The following is a 17,680-nucleotide window of genomic DNA, read 5'->3' as shown; positions in this document are numbered from 1 at the left end:
TGCAAACGGCTTTTGCACTATTTATTGTCTTCACCGTGATAAAGGGGGCTATTAATGACACGTTGTGTTTACTGACCGTGTACTTTGGGCGCCCCATACCCTGTGCCGAAATTATCTGTCTCCCTCCTGGCCTTCCTCCTCTTCTCGGCTGGGGAGCCCAGGGCGGCGGCCTGGGGACCAGCACCACCGACCGTGTCAGAGAAGCCGCACGAGACGGAGGTCGGGGGACTGCGGAAGCGCGTAGCAGTCCACAGCGTCTCGTACTAGCGACACTTCCGCCCGCACGAGTCCTTCCGGGGTGAGGGTCACCATGGCAGCGGCCTTGGCCCGGCTCGGACTCCGCTGTGTCAAGCAGGTTCGGGTTCAATTCTGCCCTTTCGAGAAGAACGTGGAGTCGACAAGGTACGAGGGGGAAGGAGTGCGGACGCGAGGGGCGCGCCTTCCTCCCGCCGGGGGTCTAGCCCCCTCTGCCGGCCGCTCACGCCGTTTTCTCACCGCAGGACCTTCCTCCAGGCCGTGAGCAGCGAGAAAGTTCGCTGCACCAACCTCAACTGCTCGGTGATGGCGGACGTGAGACACGACGGCTCCGAGCCCTGCGTGGACGTGCTGTTCGGTGGGTCTGGTTGGGAGTCGGGAGGGAGTCGCTAGATCTCGGCGCTGGCCCCGCCGTCCTCCCGGTGCCTTACTCGTTTGTTTCTTCCCCAGGAGACGGGCATCGCCTGATTATGCGCGGCGCGCACCTCACCGCCCAGGAAATGCTCACTGCCTTCGCCTCCCACATCCAGGCCAGGGCTGCGGCGGGAAGCGGGGACAAGCCGGGCGCCAGTACCGGGCGCTGACAGCGCGGAAGAGACCAACAAGCAGGTTTTCACCTAAGACTGCTAAGGACACATCTAAGAAGAGCTTGACTTAATTACTCAAATCACTATCTAGAAGACCACAGAGCGCAAAAGAGAAAAGAAAGAGCCCTGTGACTACAAATCCAACCAGTGTTTCTGGGACGAGACAAGATGGGGAGGGGTCTGGACAAATTTGAATTTTATTTCACTTTCTTACCATCACTCACTGCTTAACCCTTTTGAATTTGGCTTCTTCCAACACTACTCAAGGTACCTCTTACTCTTATTAGAAATGCTGTTATCTCAGTCCTCATTTTTCCATTTCAGTAGCACCCGCCACTCTTAATTCCCTCCCTTGTGTAACTTCTTTTCCACTCAGGTCCTTTTTCTTCTTTTAACCATAAAGGCATACTACTCTCCTTCTTTCTCTTCTCTCTTTTATTTTTGGGGCATCTCATATTCTGTCATGACTTGAACTACCCTCTTGGGTTAAACGCTACATTTCTGTTTGGCTCTAATCTCAGATTCTGTGCTATAGTCAGGGTACTTACTACCAATTTTCTCCAAATTCCACCAACACTCTTTGTCTAACCCTAACCCGATAATCTTACATACTCTCTAAAGTTGACCCTTGAACAATGCAGGTTTGAATTGCAGAGGTCCTTTTACATGCCTGTTTTTCAAATAAATACATAGTACAAGTACTACACGATCTGTGGTTGTTTGAATCTGCGGTTGTGGAACTGTGGGTGCTGACTGTAAAGTTATCCCCCCATTCTTAACTCTGTGGAGCGGTTGGGCCCCTAACGCCCATCCCCACTCCCATTGTTTAAGGGTCATCTGTACTTGCCTCCTCCCCTGACTTCCTCATTCCTTTAAAAGGCACTTCATCTGCTCAGCCACTTGAGCTGGAAACCACAGCATTATCTCTGGTTCTGCCCGCTCCCTGAATATCCAGTCAGTAAGTTCATAATATTCTGTCTTAAACAAAAGCTCCTGAAATGTTCTCTACATTTCCATTCACTCTCCTGTATTATTGTTGCATTCTCCAACCTGGTCTCCTTTTTGCTAACCGTTTTTGCTGCTGCTTACTTTTATCTTTCCAAAGCATATCATTGGTTTTATTATTACAACTTGTTTCAGAGAACAGTGCCTAAAGTCCTTTTTAGGCACCCTGCCTAAAGTTTTTCATACTAGGTTACCACCCATTAATGTGGATCATGAAGTGAATTTAGGGGGTCAAATCAGCCTTTTAAAAACAAATAGAATAAAAAGTATCAGTAGATGGCACATGGACTGGGAAGTATTCTTTAAGAAACTTGTTTTAAGCGTATCATGAATATAGATATAGGTATTATATAAAGTATGTGTATGTGTGTCTATCTGCATGTACTTGGTTGCAGTATAGAATTATTTCTTACTGCAGGTTGTAGGAAAAAATAGCCACTGGTTTAGAGAAAAACTTCAGAATATTCAGCTAGGCAATCAAGAATCTCTGGACACTGGCTGCTGTGTACTTCACCAAATATATTTCCTCCTACCCCATTACTGCTTCTCTCTTAAGACGGTGATATCTTCAAAGGACTGGTTTTCCCCCCTCTCCCTTAAAGGAAAGAAAACTATCAGGAGACAGTATAGTGTAGTAAAAAGCCAGAATGCCTGGGATTGAAATCCTAGGTTTTCCCTTAAGTAGCTATGTAACTTTGGACACATTACTTAGTCTCTCAGTGCCTGTTTCTTCATTCGTAAAATGGGGATAATAGTACCTACCTCATAGAACTGTTGAGAGATTAAATGAATTGATATCTGGGACTTCCCTGGTGGTCCAGTGGTTAAGACTCTGCTCTTCCACTGCAGGGGGCACGGGTTCAATACCTGGTCAGAGAACTAAGATCCCTGCATGCAGCGTGGCCAAAGATCAATCAATCAATCAATAAACTGATATCTGTAAACTGCCTAGAATATTGAGTGAGCACAGCATAGCATCTAAGAGGCTGTGTGTTATAGGCCTCTTCATTGACGAAAGGATACAACCTAGATTTGAGTTCTTCAGGTCCATGGTTAACTGGCTATTATCCTTGGCCAGATTAACTACTCATCTGTAAAAACAGGGATGGTTCAAACACTGCTGTAAACACGGATTGAGTGCTGGCACTGTGCTTATAGATTTTGAACTTGAGGTTGGGGCTGTTTTCTCTGTGTCCCCCGCACCTTGCATAGTGCCTGATAAAGAGTGTGCAATAAACTTTTGTTGAATTTACCAGTATTTAGCATCAACCTTGTGACTTCAACTGATTAGTACTGAGATACAAAGATGAATGGTGAAACTCAGGTGTGTATACTAAGTGCTACAATATATTGAATAGGTGTGGACCAGGTGCAGTGGTAGCAAGAAAGGACTGACCATTGGGTTTGGTCAGAAGGTGATTGTTAAATGAGTAAAAAGTCTACCAGTGGAGGGTGGGGCCAGAAGTCAGATTATAGTGAAAGAAGAAGTGGGTGTGCAGCATAAAGTAGTAGTTTTGTATAATTAGAGTTTGGATGGGAGGTGTGATTATAGCTAGACTAGCATAAGGGTGTGGAGTAGGGTTTTTTTAGAGGATGATAGAGATTTGTACTTTATGAAAACACCTTTTATGCTGAGCTGTTGGAGAGAAGTAACTATGAATCTAAGTTGCATTTCTTTTTTCTTTTTTTTTTTTTTTTGCGGTACGCGGGCCTCTAACTGTTGTGGCCTCTCCCGTTGCGGAGCACAGGCTCCGGACGTGCAAGCTCAGCAGCCATGGCTCACGGGCCTAGCCGCTCCGCGGCATGTGGGATCTTCCCGGACCGGGGCACGAACTCGTATCCCCTGCATCGGCAGGCGGACTCTCAACCACTGCGCCACCAGGGAAGCCCTAAGTTGTATTTCTGAACCATCATCAAATGTAATCTTGGCTCTTCTAGGACAACATCAGGTGCAGATGCTACCTCTTTCCTACAGCCTTCCATGACCTGGACATAAGCAATCTTTCCTCTAAGCGCCTTTGCTTCCTGGGTTGTAGAAAAGGAAAAAGAAAAAAAAGTACAGCTACCACCATTATGGTCCTTTTAGGGTTTATCTAGATAAGGAATCCTAGACTGAGTGGAGGTATGACATCTAAAATCACAGGTCCTCTTGGATCCACTCCATTTCACTAGGAAAGAAGGCATAGGTGTGGACAATATGATTCAGATACACCTGGGTTCCAGGGTAGCCGCTTCCTGGCTCTGTAGCGAGGGCCAAGTTACTTTAACTTTCTAGGCCACGGTTTTCAGGCACCTGATTGGGGCGATATGGGGAGCGGTTAAATGTAAAACACTTAGGACAGCGTCTCATGCTCTTAATATACAGTAGTTATTAAAAGAAAAAAAAAGACAAATGTGATTGGTTTTTCCTACTAGCCTGTCAACTGCGTGAGAACGCTGAATAAACGCCGATCCAGTGGACGCGGCCCAGAGGGCCGACCCCAGGGACCAGCCCTACGCCACGCCGCGCTGTTTTGCTGTGGGGCTTAACCTGACGTGGAGGGGCGGGACTTCCTGCGGAAGCAGAGGGGGAGGTACGGGCCGGTGGGTGCGGCTGACACATCAGTGGTGTTCCAGGCGCTGCGCGCGAGCCCAGGAGGCGAGCAGGGACCCGGGCTTTGTGGCCATCTCTCCGGGTCCCCACGACGCCGATTTCCGTGCAAGGATGGCTCGGGGCGAGCGGCGGCGCCGCGGAGCGCCGGCAGACGGAGCGCGGACCGCTGAGAGGGCGGCTCGGGGCGGCCCCGCGCGACGGGAAGGCCGGGGCGGCAGGCCCCGGGGCGCGGCTGCGGGAGCCGCTCTGGCCGTCGTGGTCCTGTCTGTGGCCCTGGGCCTGTCGGGATGCTGGCTGCTGGCATGGCACCGTGCGCGGCGGGCTGTCACGCTGCACTCCGCGCCCCCGGCGTTGCCTCCCGACTCTTCCAGCCCCGCCGTGGCCCCGGACCTCTTCTGGGGCACCTACCGTCCTCACGTTTACTTCGGCATGAAGACCCGCAGTCCGCAGCCCCTCCTCACCGGTAACCTGGACGCGGGGCGGGCAGGCAGGCGGGCACTTAATCTGAGCGCCCCAGCTTCGCGCCAGATCAAGGGTGGTGAGGAGTGGATCAGGAGAGTTATTAAGAGGGATGACCCTGAAGTTCTCGGCGACCCAGAGGGACAGGTCCCCTGCTCTCTCTTTGACTTACCTGGCCATTCTACCCCCAGGACTGATGTGGGCGCAGCAAGGCACCACCCCGGGGACCCCTAAGCTCAGGCACACGTGTGAGCAGGGGGACGGCGTGGGTCCCTATGGCTGGGAGTTCCACGACGGTCTCTCCTTCGGGCGGCAACACATCCAGGATGGGGCCTTAAGGCTCACCACTGAGTTCGTCAAGAGGCCTGGGGGTCAACACGGAGGGAACTGGAGCTGGAGAGTGACTGTAGAGCCTCAGGTCAGGGCCCTCAGGACACCCTTCCCCTAGCCCAGACTTCCTCCACCCTTCCTTTGCTGCGTGCAAATGCAGGATAAAGTGGGGGTTAATAGCAGGGGCTCTGAGCCTGGCTGCCTGGTTTGAATCTGCTGCCTGCCTTAAACACTTGCCTGTATGACCATCTCTTTTTACTATCTCTAAGCCTTGGTTTTCTTGTCTGTAAAATGGAAATAAAAAAGTACCTAACTCACAGAATTGTAAGAATTAAAGGAAATAATACGTAGAGTTCTTAGCATAGTACATGGGACAAAAGTACTATTATTTCCCAGAGAACCCTGTGCAGAGCTCTTTATCTCATCCCACTGGTGCTTACTTTCAGTGACCCTCAACACTGCTAGATGTATGTTGTTTACTATGTTGCTCTCACCTGGTGTCCCTTTCCCTAAGGCTGATTCTCAGGGGAGAGACTGCTAACCTAATGCTGTGTTTTTATGTCCTCATTGGTCTCCCAGGCCTCAGGTACCTCTGCTCTCCCTTTGGTGTCCTTGTTCTTCTATGTGGTAACAGATGGCAAAGAAGTCCTAGTGCCAGAGGTTGGAGCTAAGGGGCAGGTGAAGTTCATCAGTGGACACACCAGTGAACTTGGTGACTTCCGCTTTACACTTATGCCACCAACCAGTCCAGGAGATACAGCCCCCAAGTATGGCAGGTAACTGGGGGAAGAGAGTGTGGGGTGGTGGTATGGATGCTGACTTAGCCTGATTTCCATCTCCCCCATTCTACCCTCTTTTCACCATGTTCCCTGCATTGCCAAGACTCTCCCATCCTGACTCCTGATCACCTCATGTTTTCGCTTTATAATCCCCACCACTTCCTCCTGAGTAATATTTCCTGTTTATCTTTTTCCTTTCAAGCTACAATGTCTTCTGGTCCTCCAACCCAGGACTTCCCTTGCTGACAGAGATGGTGAAGAGCCGCCTAAATAACTGGTTTCAGCATCGGCCCCCAGGGGCTTCCCCTGAACGCTACCTCGGCTTGCCAGGATCTCTGAAGTGGGAGGACAGAGGCCCAAGTGGGCAAGGACAGGGACAAGGGCAATTTTTGATACAACAGGTGACAGTGAAAGTCCCCTTTTCTGTGGAGTTGCTGTTTGAATCAGGCAGTGCCCAGGCAGGAGGAAGCCAAGCCCTAGAGCAGCTGGCAGGCAGCCTGCTGACCCAGGCCCTGGAAAGCCATGCTGAAGCCTTTAGAGAGCGCTTTGAGAAGACCTTCCGGCTGAAGGAGAAGGGCCTGAGCCCTGAGGAGCAGGCTTTGGGTCAGGTTGCCCTCAGTGGTCTTCTTGGTGGTATTGGCTACTTCTATGGACAGGGTCTGGTGTTGCCAGACATGGAGGTTGAGGGGTCTAAGCAGAAGGTGGACCCAGTCCTCTTTCCACCTGTCCCTCTTTTCACAGCAGTGCCCTCCCGGTCATTCTTCCCGCGAGGTTTCCTGTGGGACGAGGGCTTTCACCAGCTGGTGATCCAACGGTGGGATCCCCGGCTCACCCGGGAGGCCATAGGCCACTGGCTGGGGCTGCTAAATGCTGACGGCTGGATTGGGCGGGAGCAGGTGCTGGGGGATGAGGCCAGAGCCCGGGTGCCCTCAGAGTTCCTGGTGCAACGGACAGCCCACGCCAACCCCCCAACTCTGCTTTTGCCTATAGCCCACATGCTAGAGGGTGGTGACCCTGCCGACTACGCCTTCCTCCACAGGGCCTTCCCCCGCCTGCGTGCCTGGTTCTCCTGGCTTCATCAGAGCCAGGCAGGGCCAGTGCCACTGTCTTACCGCTGGCGGGGCCGGGACCCAGCCTTGCCAACCCTACTGAACCCCAAGACGCTGCCTTCAGGGTTGGATGACTATCCCCGGGCTTCACACCCTTCATCCACTGAGCGGCACCTGGACCTGCGGTGCTGGGTGGCACTGGGTGCCCGTGTGCTGATGCGGCTAGCGGAGCGGCTGGGAGAGGCTGAGGCAGCTGCAGAGCTGGGCCCACTGGCTGCCTCCCTGGAAGCAGAGGAGAGCCTGGATGAGCTGCATTGGGCCCCAGAGCTAGGAGTTTTTGCAGACTTTGGGAATCACACAAAAGCAGTGCAGCTGAAGCCTAGACCCCCTCAGGGCCTGGTGCGAGTGGTGGGCCGGCCCAACCCTCGCTTACAGTATGTGGATGCCTTGGGCTATGTCAGTCTTTTCCCCTTCCTGCTGAGGCTACTGGACCCCAACTCATCCCGCCTTGGACCCCTGCTGGATGTTGTAGCTGATAGCCGCCAGCTCTGGAGCCCCTTTGGTTTGCGCTCCCTTGCAGCAACCAGCCCCTTTTACAGCCAGCGCAATTCAGAGCATGATCCTCCCTACTGGCGAGGTGCTGTGTGGCTCAATGTCAACTACCTGGCATTGGGGGCTCTTCACTACTATGGGCATCTGAAGGGTCCCTACCAGGCCCGTGCTGCCAAGCTCCACAGAGAGCTCCGTACCAATCTGGTGAGCAATGTGAGGCGGCAGTACCAGGCCACGGGCTTCCTGTGGGAGCAATACAGTGACCAGGATGGGCGAGGCATGGGCTGCCGCCCTTTCCAGGGCTGGACCAGCCTTGTCCTACTGGCCATGGCTGAAGACTATTGAAGGGGGAACATGGGAGGGGAGCCAGGCCCCTTATGCCACTCTGGAGTCGAGGGACAAGGTCTCTCACTTCTGCCCCTAGCCCTCAAGTACCAGTGCTTCAAACCCTCCTCAGCTCATCTCAGGTGTCTCCTTACTGACATCCCACATAGCCCTGGAGTGAATGTGAATTCAGAGTCTATTTTTATAAATAAATGGGAAAGCCATGTCAAACTCTATTGCTTTTGCCAACTTTGCCTTACCAAGAGGTCTTAGCTCAGTCCAGGCCTTAGGGCTGCCTGCTGTCCTTCAGAGTAGGTGGATTGGAGGTCCCCTCCAATCAAGTGCAATGCAGTAAGTTGAGCACTAGTCCACCCAAATCCACAAGCAGCTGGTTCACATCTCTTTAATGAGATCAAAGGCTCCTGTGTATGTCTTAGGAGATAGAGCTAGCACAGTCCTCCAAACACTGCCCTTCTCCTCAGGACTCCAGCCCTTTCAGACCGATTCTAGGAGGGCAGGGAGAGGCCGAGGAGAACTCAGGGAGTTGGGAGCAGGGCTGTTTCTGGTGGGCAAGTAAACCACCCACCCTCCCCAAATTGCTTATGGGATGTCCCCTTCATTGGAAGCCAGCCCCAAAGGAGACCTGGGGTACAGGATCTAGGGGCCGTGCACAGGGGACTGGTCCTCCACATCTGGTGGGGTGGCACTAGCCCTAGCCTCCTTGACTGGCTCCCCCTCACTGGAGTCAGGACAAGGGCAGAGCTCAATACCTGAGTCCCCAGTCAAGCGGCGATAGCGGCAGAAGGGTGGTGTGGGGGCAGGGCTCACCCCTGCCCCAGGCTCACCCTCCTGATGAGGAGGGTCACTCTGGTGGGAGGAAACATCTTCCACATTTGTTCCCTCTTGGTGGGCAGGGCAGCTAGAAGCAGAGGAGCAGCAGGTGCATTCACTGGAAGCAGTCGAGGGGCAGCCTGAGGCTGCAGTGTAAGGAGGTGGCGGTGTGCCTGGGCGGTGAACCACATCCTCATAGGCTGGGGGTTTGAAGGTGCTGAGGAGGCCTGCAGGAGAGAATGGCATGGTTGGTGGAAGGCAACAAGGCGGGGGGGGGGGTGGTGGTGGTCTCTTTCCTGTTAGCAAAAAGTGTGCTTTGAAAAGTTTGAAAAGGGAGTGTGGGATGAATCAGGGTCCTGTTTTGGGAGGGACCACTGGTAGTGAGCCCAGAGCCTCAAGTCACTCACGAAGATCAAGCAGTGAACCGGGAGGGACAGGGCCAGCCCCATGGCATGCCCCGTGGTAGGCCAACAAGTTGATCTCACGCTGCCGCTGCTGTTGCTGCAGCCGGAGTTTAGCTCGTCGATGGCGGAAGGCACAACAGCAGCTAAAGAGAATGAGGACAGTCCAGAGCAGCCAGAACCCTGCAGGAAGTGAGGAGGGAGAGTCTTAGATACCTCCCAGGCAGAGAAGGGTCCTTGAAGGCTGAGGTCCAAAGGCGGGTGGGCAGAAGGACCCAAGAAGAGCCCTCTTGAAGACTCACACCAGAGCTCATAGTAGTAGGTGCAGCAGCCAGTCTCCCCGCAGCAGTGACCACTCTCACAGAGGTAAGGCTGGTTGTTCACTCCTGGGCACAGCTCTCGAAGCTGGGAGCAAGGAGGCACTTAGAACCAAGGGAGGTTCCAGCCCAAGGCACTGTCCATCCCCAGCCCCTGCATACACATACACAATCCCACCCTGTGAACCAAGTTTAGCTCATAGAAATCTATGGGGAGAGGGAAGAGTGATGCTGAGAGGAGTGTTCAAATATCTGAAGGGCTGCCAGCATGGAAGAGGATTTGGAATAGCAAGAATCAGTCTAGAGACCAAGATTAAGATGCAAGGTGTGGACATACAAAGAGGCAGATTTCAGCTCTGCATATAAGAGACTTCTCTCATACTCAGGTCTGGCTCCCCAGGGTGTTTTCTGTTAAGGGAGTATTTTGGCAGAAGCCAGAAGACAGTCTGAGCTATCTCAAAGTCTCAGACAATGGGTAAGGAGTTTAAGGTAATTCCTAAAGCTGTTTTCATCATCATTCCCCATGGTCTGCCAATCCCCACTCCCAAGCTGGATCTTTCCACCCCTGGGTCTCAGGCTTCCTAGGGTAGAGGAGGGTCAGTGTGAGACCCAGAGCAGGGCTCCCAACCAGATGGGATTGCTGCGGATGCTAACGGATGGCATCCAAGGCGCGAGTCTGGGTTCCAGCTCTTCTCCAAATTGCTCCCTCAAGAGTAGACGCTGCCAGACTCGGTTGTGACAATAGGCACACAGAAAAACATCACAAATAACAGTTGCAAAACAGAGGGAGCCTCCCTGGGGCCTCGCTATGTCTCTGGTCACTGGAGAGCCACTGCAAGCTTCCACTGCAGCCACGGGATGGGGGTCTATGAAGCTGCAGGCACAAGTCAACTGCATCTACAGTACATTACAAAGTTTAGACAAAGGGTGCAAGGAACATATCTAGGAACTTCGCAGTACCTTTGTCTCCGTGAGTTCCTCCCCCACCCCCCAAAAGGCAGGGACAAGGAAAGGGGAACGAGAAATAAATGGCTGTCGTGATAGGCTTTTGGAGCTGTTGGGATACCTGCTGTTGCGGCACCCGAAGTGCCCCCCAGTCCTCCTCGCTGCCGTTCCCGCCGCTGGCCCGAGCCATGCCTCTGCCTACAGCCCCCTGAAGACCACAGTCTCCTCTACCGCCAGCCACCCCGCCCCTGCCACTTCTGCCGCCACCGCCATGGTCCCTGCCCGGCCCATCTTCGCTGCCTCCACCATCACTTCGCAACCGGACCTTCCATCCAGCCAGAGCTCTGCCAACTAGCACCCAGGTTGTTCCGTCCTACCAATCCACATCACCCTCCGACACACGGGCCAATAGGAAAGATCACAGGCTTCTCCCTGTGACCAATCTACAGCAGCGCCTCCGCCACTCTCCCAGACAACAAGAGCTTGCACAGACAAAGAGTGGGGTAAGGTTCGACCCATGGCCCTGACTGACAGTGACAACAGCCAATATGGACAACAGAACGGGTTTGCGTTATCAACCAATGAACGGCCGTCCAGAACAGCAAAGTTCCCGCTGATTGGCTTGAGTCCTATTTTCCAGATGACGCCAAACGCTTAACCACGCCAGGAAGAGGCAGGGTCACAAATGTCGGCTGGAGTCTGGGCGGGGGCTGGCTACTGTTCTTGGGCCTGGTGGACGTTTCCCAGGCCTCGACGCAAGCTCCGGTGGGGGCAAGATGTGTGTACGCGGAATTGGCCTACCCATACCCCATTACCCCAGTTCTGTACAAGTCAAGGCACTGGATGAAATTTAATAGGGTGGGGAAGACACTGAAAACCGGGGACAGAGGAGAAGGCACAGAGTCCAGATTGGGTGAGGGCCTTAAGAAGCCAGAAGTGGGGATCCGGGGCCCTCAGGCCCACCGAGCCGCATCTGCAGGTTGATGCGGTAGCACTGAAGGCTGCAGAGTGCCTGGCCTGTGCGGGAGCAGGCATAGCGGCGCGGATGTGGACAGCCGGGGACAGAGCACCGAGGCGCAGGGGCAGATGGGGACGGCCGCTGAGACACCGGCGCGGGGGCGGGGACGCCAGGTGGGAAGGAAAGGGTGGAACCTTGTGCCCCGCTGCTGTAGCGCACCATGGGGGCCGGGGCCGCGGCCCGCCCTCCACGCCTCTCGCCCCGCGCGGCCCCTCGGCCTCCCCGCCCGCTGGGCGCCACAGTCTTGGTGAGGCGCTCAATAGTCTGGTTCTTGTGCTCCTCCGCCCGCCGAGCCGCCTGCAGCCGCCTCTTCCGTGCCCGCTCCTCACGCTTCAACAGCATCTCCTCGGTGAGAGCGGGGGCTGGGCACCCCCCGGCCACAGGTAGTGACAGAATCGGGGAAGGCTGACTTCGAGCCTTCTGCAGCAGAGCTCGCTAGGGAGAGACGGAAGAGATGTCAAAACAGAAGTGACGTCTGCCTGAACGGGGGAAGGGGAAGATGGGACATGGAAAGCAGGGTCTTGAGGAGAACAGGCCTTGAGAGAAGGGGTGAAATGAGCACCCTCTCCAGGAGCCCTTAATACTGCCTCCTCTCAGGTCTCCAGACTTCCAGCTTTAGATCCTTGACTCTCAAGGGGAAAAGTATTAGTAATGTTACCTTCCTGCCTTGTGTACCAAAACTCTGTACCAGCTCTCTGGAGGCTTTTTTGTTGTTGTTTTAAATCTTTTAATATCAATGGATAGCATCAATTGGATAACTGCTCAAGCCAAAAACTAACAGTTATCCTTGATTCCTCTCCTTCCCCCAACAAGTGTCTGTTTCCTAAATATATCCAGAATCCATCTGATTTTCTCCATCTCTACCATTCCACCTTGGTTCAAGCCACCACCATCTCTTACCTACTTCAACAGCTTCCTACTTGGTCTTGCTTCTATCCCTTACCACCACTAAGAAACCAAAGAAGTCTACTGAAATATAAATCAAATACATTACTTCTCTGTAAACACCCTTTTGTGGTAGTCACACTTATTCTTCTCCTTGACCATGATTAGGCATGTTCCGCTCTCAGGGTCTTTGCCCCTGCTGGTCTCTCTGCCGGGTAAGCTCCTCTGGTATTGTAAATGTTATCTCTTTAGAGAGGTCTTTCCAGACTACCCTATCTAATGTTGTTTCTTTTCTACTTCTTTCTATTTCATCACCCTATTTTTGTTATAAACCTTACAGTTTTTCGAAATTATTTACTGCACAAGAATACCAGCTCCATAAGAACGGAAACCTTGTCTGTCTTTTCTCCACTGCTGATATCCCTGCTGCCTAGCAAAGTTCTTGGGACATGGAAAGTTCTCAATATAAATTTGGCAAGCAAATAAAGAATGAACTAACTTACCTGTCGAGCAGTGAGCAGCCGTTCATTGATCTCCTTCTTGAGATCTCCATTGTCATCCAGCTCCCCCTTCTCCAAGGCATCCAGCCACCTTTGTTCTTCCTCTTCCTCCTGACCCCCTAAGGCCCCGGACAAGTCCCGCAGTGGGGAGGGGGACAGATTACTGTCTTCATCTGGAAAGGAAAGTTGGAGAGCTAAAAGTGGAATTGTTCAGAGGGGGAACCCTAATTTGGCCAAGTTAATACTGGGACACGCAAAATTCTCACCTTCCTCAGAACGAACCCTCTTCCCTTAACCAGGTATAATGAGAAACCCAGTTTCCCCACCTCCAGACCCTTCTCACCCAGCCAGGCACGGTACTGCTCAAGGGGGACTCCTTCCACAGGTTCCTCTTCATTGTCCACAACCATAAGGGGAGAGGGTGAGCGAGGACCCTCAGGGATCACAGTGAAGGTAGGAACACTGCGGAGAAGCAACCACTCTGTAAGCTGAGCAATTGTCTCCTCCTGCTCAGTACATCCAGCCTTCCCTACACCCTCTTGGGTTCTTGCTGCTTTAACCTGGGCCCTGAAATCACAGCGTCCATTCTCTGTCTTCTGAAAAGCGCAGCCAGCTTCTGCTTCTATCTCTACCTGCTCCTGAAGTCCCCCAAGTAAAACCTCGGCTCTCTTGGCCTCACCTTTTGGTGCCCAGGACCTGCCCGCCCAACTTGATTTTGAGTTTGAGCTGGGGCTTGGCAGGAGACGGCTGCGTGGGCCCAGCCTCCTCTTCCTGGTAGTGTTTCTTCTTGTGTTTCTTCTTGTGCTTCTTGTGCTTTTTCTTGTGCACTCCGTGGCCGTGGGCACTCGCCAAACTCAACTCCAGGGCTTCCCCTGCAGAAGGAGAGTCTGTCAACGGTGTACATCAGGAGCAGGTCAGGGAAATCCCAGAAGAACCCAATACCCCTGAGGGGTCCTACTCTTCCCGCGGTATTCGCTGTTACCATAACAACAGCCCCGCCTTTCTCCTTCCCACCTGTGGCGAAGTACCCAAGAAGCTCGGAGGAGCAAGAAAGGGACTCCTTTTCTGCGAAGGCCTAAGTTGCTTTATCGATCCGCGCTTACCCGGCTCAGGGGCCTCCATAGCCCCAGAGGTGCTCCCGCGCCGCCACAGCTTACTCATGGGGTCCTGCAAGGAAAAGAGGCTGAAAATAGTCGGAACACAAGCAGACATACCTTTTCCGCCCCACGGAACAACTTATCCCAGCAAATAGCCGGGCACTTCCGGTGCGTAGCAACCATGCTTGTGCGGGGCAAGCTTTGCGGTTTAAAAAAATCCTCCGGGAGAAACAACGCCCCTTCCAACAAGGGTTCCGGGCTCTTTGAGCCCTGGAGCGGTCAGAGGGCCACGGCTTTCTGCTGGCTCCGCATCCACGCAATCGAGGTCAGAACTCAGCGCGGGCAATTCAATTATTATTACACTCAAGCGTGATGAACGTATATTGCAAACCAAATTCGGGGCTAGGCTATGAGAATACAAAGATGAATATGAACACTTCTCTCTGCCTTTGAGGAGCTTACAATTTGGTGGAGTACGTAAGAAACTGTATTGCCGGCAAAATGGCAGAAGGGCTTACTTAACAGCACAAGTGCCCTACCAGCAGGGCAAATGACATTTAAGCCTAAATTCTATATCATTAGAGAAATGGATAAATGAATTATGGTGCATCTATCCAATCTGGAACACAAAAGCTAAGAGCTGGTAAGTAATTGATAAGATTGACATGGAATTTATATCCAAGTTGGTAGTAGCATTGGAAACAATCTAAGTGTGCCTCTAAAGAAAAACCAAAATAATTTGGTACAGGGATTTGATACATCCATACAGTGGGAAGCTATGCTGCCATTAAAAGAAATGAGGCCCCAGAAGGCTACCCAAGAAACTGGTGGCAGCAATTCCAATGGATAGTTGGGAGAACGAGGGTGAAGGGAGACTTATTCTTCATAATATACCCTTTTGTGCCTATTGTACTTTGTCTAAAACATGTATGTTTTACCTAATTAAAAAAAAAGGAACAGGGCTTCCCTGGTGGCGCAGTGGTTGAGAGTCCGCCTGCCGATGCAGGGGACACGGGTTCGTGCCCCGGTCCGGGAAGATCCCACATGCAGCGGAGCGGCTTGGCCCGTGAGCCATGGCCGCTGAGCCTGAGCGTCCGGAGCCTGGGCTCCACAACGGGAGAGGCCACAACAGTGAGAGGCCCGCGTACCGCAAAAAAAAAAAAAAAAAAAAGGAACAAGGTAGATCTGTATGTGCTGACATATGAAATAGGAAAGGCAAGTTTCAAGATGAGGTGATCCCATTTATTTTTTAATTTTTTAAAATTAATTAATTGGTTTATTTTTGGCTACACTGGGTCTTCGTCGCTGCCCAAGGGCTTTCCCTAGTTGCGGAGCGTGGACTCTAGGCACGCGGGCTTCAGTAGTTGTGGCATGCAGGCTCAGTAATTGTGGCGCCCCGGCTTAGTTGCTCTGCAGCATGTGGGATCTTCTGGGACCAGGAGTCAGACTTGTGACCCCTGCATTGGCAGGCGGATTCTTAACCACTGTGCCACCAAGGAAGTCCTGCGGTGATCCCATTTAAAAAGGCATAATATGCTACTACATTCACAGAGAAAACATTAAGGAATGTATACTACACCATTAACGGTGATTATCTTTGGAAGCTGGGGTTGGGGAAATTTCACTATCTAGATCTGTAGTGAATTTCCTTTCCTTTCCTTTCCTTTCCTTTCCTTTCCTTTCCTTTCCTTTCTCTCTCTAAATTCTATAAATTTCCTTCTCTCTCTCTCTCTCTCTCTCTCTCTCTCTCTCTCTCTCTTCACTTAAAAATATTGCTTAGGGCTTCCCTGGTGGTGCAGTGGTTGAGAGTCCGCCTGCCGATGCAGGGGACACGGGTTCGTGCCCCAGTCTGGGAAGATCCCACATGCCGCGGAGCGGCTGGGCCCGTGAGCCATGGCCGCTGAGCCTGCGCGTCCGGAGCCTGTGCTCTGCAGCAGGAGAGGCCACAGCAGTGAGAGGCCTGCGTACCGCAAAAAAAAAATATATATATATCGCTTAGTATTTTTTGTAATGAATTTTCTTACAGCCTATATATCACATTTATAATTAGAAAAAAGCACTGTATATAATATATATGGGATACATGTCTGAACAAGGTAGCAATAGTGAACATAGTAAGGGAAGAACTGATTCAAGAGACATTTCATTGATGAAATTTAAAGGAACTGATGAACAATTATATATGAGAATTCAGGAAGAAGTCAGTGTAGTATAGTGATTAAGATTAAGAGAATGAACTTTGGAGTCGGAGAAGCCTATTATCAAATTACAGTTTACTGGCTATGTAACCTTGGGTTCACAGTTATTTAAGCTCTCTGAACCTCATATTCCAGCTCTGCAAAATAGAATGAAGTAGTGTCTCCTGCATAGGATTCTTTCAAGGAATAAAGCAAATCAAGAATGCAAAGTACCTAGGGTAGTATCTGGCACATAGTAGATGTTCAAAAAGCAAACAGCAGCAATAATAAATGACTTCTAGGGACTTCTTTGGTAGTCCAGCAGGTAAGACTCTGCCCTCCCAATGCAAGGGGCCCAGGTTCGATCCCTGGTCAGGGAACCAGATCCCACATGCAGGAACTAGGAGTTCACATGCCGCAACTAAGGCCCAGCGCAGCCAAATAAATAAGTAAATATTAAAAAAAAAAAAAAAAAGAGTCCGCATGGCACAACTAAGAAGTCCACATGCCACAACTAAGACCCAGCTCAGCTAAAATAAATAAATAAATAAATAAAAATTTTAAAATGACTTCTATATTTCTAGCCCAAGTATTAGAGAGAACATAGTGTTTTGTTTTTTAAAAATAAATTTATTTATTTATTTTTGGATGCGTTGGTTCTTCGTTGCTGCTCACGGGCTTTCTCTAGTTGCGGCGAGCGGGGGTCACTCTTTGTTGTGGTGCGCGGGCTTCTCATTGTGGTGGCTTCTCTTGTTGCGGAGCATGGGCTCTAGGTACGCGGGCTTCAGTAGTTGTGGCACACAGGCTCAGTAGTTGTGGCTCGTGCACCATGGCATGGAGGATCTTCCCGGACCAGGGCTCAAACCCGTGTCCCCTGCATTGGCAGGTGGATTCTTAACCACTGCGCCACCAGGGAAGTCCCCATAGTGTTTTAAATAAAGATTAGAACATAGGAAGAGAAGCAAGTAAGAAGAAAATCATTTAGTGTTATCCAAGGTGAATTTAAAGTGCATGTGGGAAATCAAAACTACAATGAGGTATCACCTCACACCTGTCAGAAAGGCCATCATCAAAAAATCTACAAACAGTAAATGCTGGAAGGGGTGTGGAGAAAAGGGAACCCTCTTTCACAATTAGTGGCAATGTAAATTGGTACAGCCACTAAGGAGAACAATATGGAGGTTCCTTAAAAAACTAAAAATAGAGCTACGATATGATCCAACAATCCTACTCCTGGGCATATATCTGGAGAAAACCAGAATTCGAAAGGATGCATGCACCCTGATACTCATTGCAGCACTATTTACAATAGCCAGGATATGAGAGCAACCTAAATGTCCATCGACAGAGGAATGGATAAAGAAGATGTGGTACATATATACAATGGAATATTACTCAGCCATAAAAAGGAACGAAACAATGCCGTTTGCAGAGACGTGGATGGACATAGAGATTATCACACAGAGTGAAGTAAGTCAGAAAGAGAAAAACAAATATCGTATAACATTGCTTATATGTGGAATCTAGAAAAAATAATACAGATGAACTTTTTTGCAAAGCAGAAATAGAGTCACAG

General features: G+C 51.3%; 4 protein-coding genes across 4 annotated transcripts; 2 read left to right on the top strand and 2 right to left on the bottom strand.

Moving 5' to 3' along the window:
* Positions 1–168: 168 nt before the first annotated feature.
* On the top strand, positions 169–3,073 carry MRPL53 (mitochondrial ribosomal protein L53). The gene is made up of 3 exons (XM_082671847.1): positions 169–402; positions 501–613; positions 706–3,073. The coding sequence occupies exons 1-3, from the start codon at positions 311–313 to the stop codon at positions 837–839; spliced, it is 339 nt and encodes a 112-aa protein (XP_082527973.1). The 5' UTR covers positions 169–310; the 3' UTR covers positions 840–3,073.
* A 1,478-nt stretch (positions 3,074–4,551) lies between these two features.
* MOGS (mannosyl-oligosaccharide glucosidase) lies at positions 4,552–8,155 on the top strand (the record flags this gene model as incomplete). Its single annotated transcript, XM_082672297.1, has 4 exons — positions 4,552–4,903; positions 5,091–5,317; positions 5,809–6,005; positions 6,211–8,155. 4 exons carry the CDS (start codon positions 4,552–4,554, stop codon positions 7,952–7,954), a joined length of 2,520 nt encoding a protein of 839 aa, XP_082528423.1. The 3' UTR covers positions 7,955–8,155.
* Positions 8,156–8,330: 175 nt separating this feature from the next.
* WBP1 (WW domain binding protein 1) lies at positions 8,331–10,906 on the bottom strand. Its single transcript, XM_082672177.1, has 4 exons — positions 10,549–10,906; positions 9,468–9,570; positions 9,172–9,348; positions 8,331–8,991 (listed from the first exon to the last, which is right to left on the bottom strand). Exons 1-4 carry the CDS (start codon positions 10,615–10,617, stop codon positions 8,591–8,593), a joined length of 750 nt encoding a protein of 249 aa, XP_082528303.1. The 5' UTR covers positions 10,618–10,906; the 3' UTR covers positions 8,331–8,590.
* Positions 10,907–11,258: 352 nt separating this feature from the next.
* INO80B (INO80 complex subunit B) lies at positions 11,259–14,053 on the bottom strand. Its single transcript, XM_082672130.1, has 5 exons — positions 13,934–14,053; positions 13,510–13,702; positions 13,174–13,292; positions 12,834–13,003; positions 11,259–11,880 (listed from the first exon to the last, which is right to left on the bottom strand). Exons 1-5 carry the CDS (start codon positions 14,040–14,042, stop codon positions 11,350–11,352), a joined length of 1,122 nt encoding a protein of 373 aa, XP_082528256.1. The 5' UTR covers positions 14,043–14,053; the 3' UTR covers positions 11,259–11,349.
* Positions 14,054–17,680: the final 3,627 nt, after the last annotated feature.

This window comes from Grampus griseus, assembly GCF_964374135.1.
Source record: "Grampus griseus genome assembly, chromosome: 15".
In the NCBI taxonomy this organism is placed as follows: domain Eukaryota; kingdom Metazoa; phylum Chordata; class Mammalia; order Artiodactyla; family Delphinidae; genus Grampus; species Grampus griseus.
This window is presented reverse-complemented; position numbering and strand designations above follow the sequence as displayed.

What these genes read in the sequence shown, in the direction of transcription:
- INO80B (XM_082672130.1), bottom strand. Translation starts at nt 14,042, where the DNA reads ATGTCTGCTTGTGTTCCGACTATTTTCAGCCTCTTTTCCTTGCAGGAC. An exon ending in CAGGTCCTGGGCACCAAAAG is followed by an intron (nt 13,293 to 13,509) that starts GTGAGGCCAAGA and finishes GCTTCTCCGCAG; the next exon opens with TGTTCCTACCTTCACTGTGA. An exon ending in GCAGTACCGTGCCTGGCTGG is followed by an intron (nt 13,004 to 13,173) that starts GTGAGAAGGGTC and finishes TTTCCTTTCCAG; the next exon opens with ATGAAGACAGTAATCTGTCC.
- WBP1 (XM_082672177.1), bottom strand. Translation starts at nt 10,617, where the DNA reads ATGGCTCGGGCCAGCGGCGGGAACGGCAGCGAGGAGGACTGGGGGGCA. An exon ending in TTCGGGTGCCGCAACAGCAG is followed by an intron (nt 9,571 to 10,548) that starts GTATCCCAACAG and finishes CCTTGCTCCCAG; the next exon opens with CTTCGAGAGCTGTGCCCAGG. An exon ending in CTACTACTATGAGCTCTGGT is followed by an intron (nt 9,349 to 9,467) that starts GTGAGTCTTCAA and finishes CACTTCCTGCAG; the next exon opens with GGTTCTGGCTGCTCTGGACT.
- MRPL53 (XM_082671847.1), top strand. Translation starts at nt 311, where the DNA reads ATGGCAGCGGCCTTGGCCCGGCTCGGACTCCGCTGTGTCAAGCAGGTT. An exon ending in AAGAACGTGGAGTCGACAAG is followed by an intron (nt 403 to 500) that starts GTACGAGGGGGA and finishes TTCTCACCGCAG; the next exon opens with GACCTTCCTCCAGGCCGTGA. An exon ending in CTGCGTGGACGTGCTGTTCG is followed by an intron (nt 614 to 705) that starts GTGGGTCTGGTT and finishes TTTCTTCCCCAG; the next exon opens with GAGACGGGCATCGCCTGATT.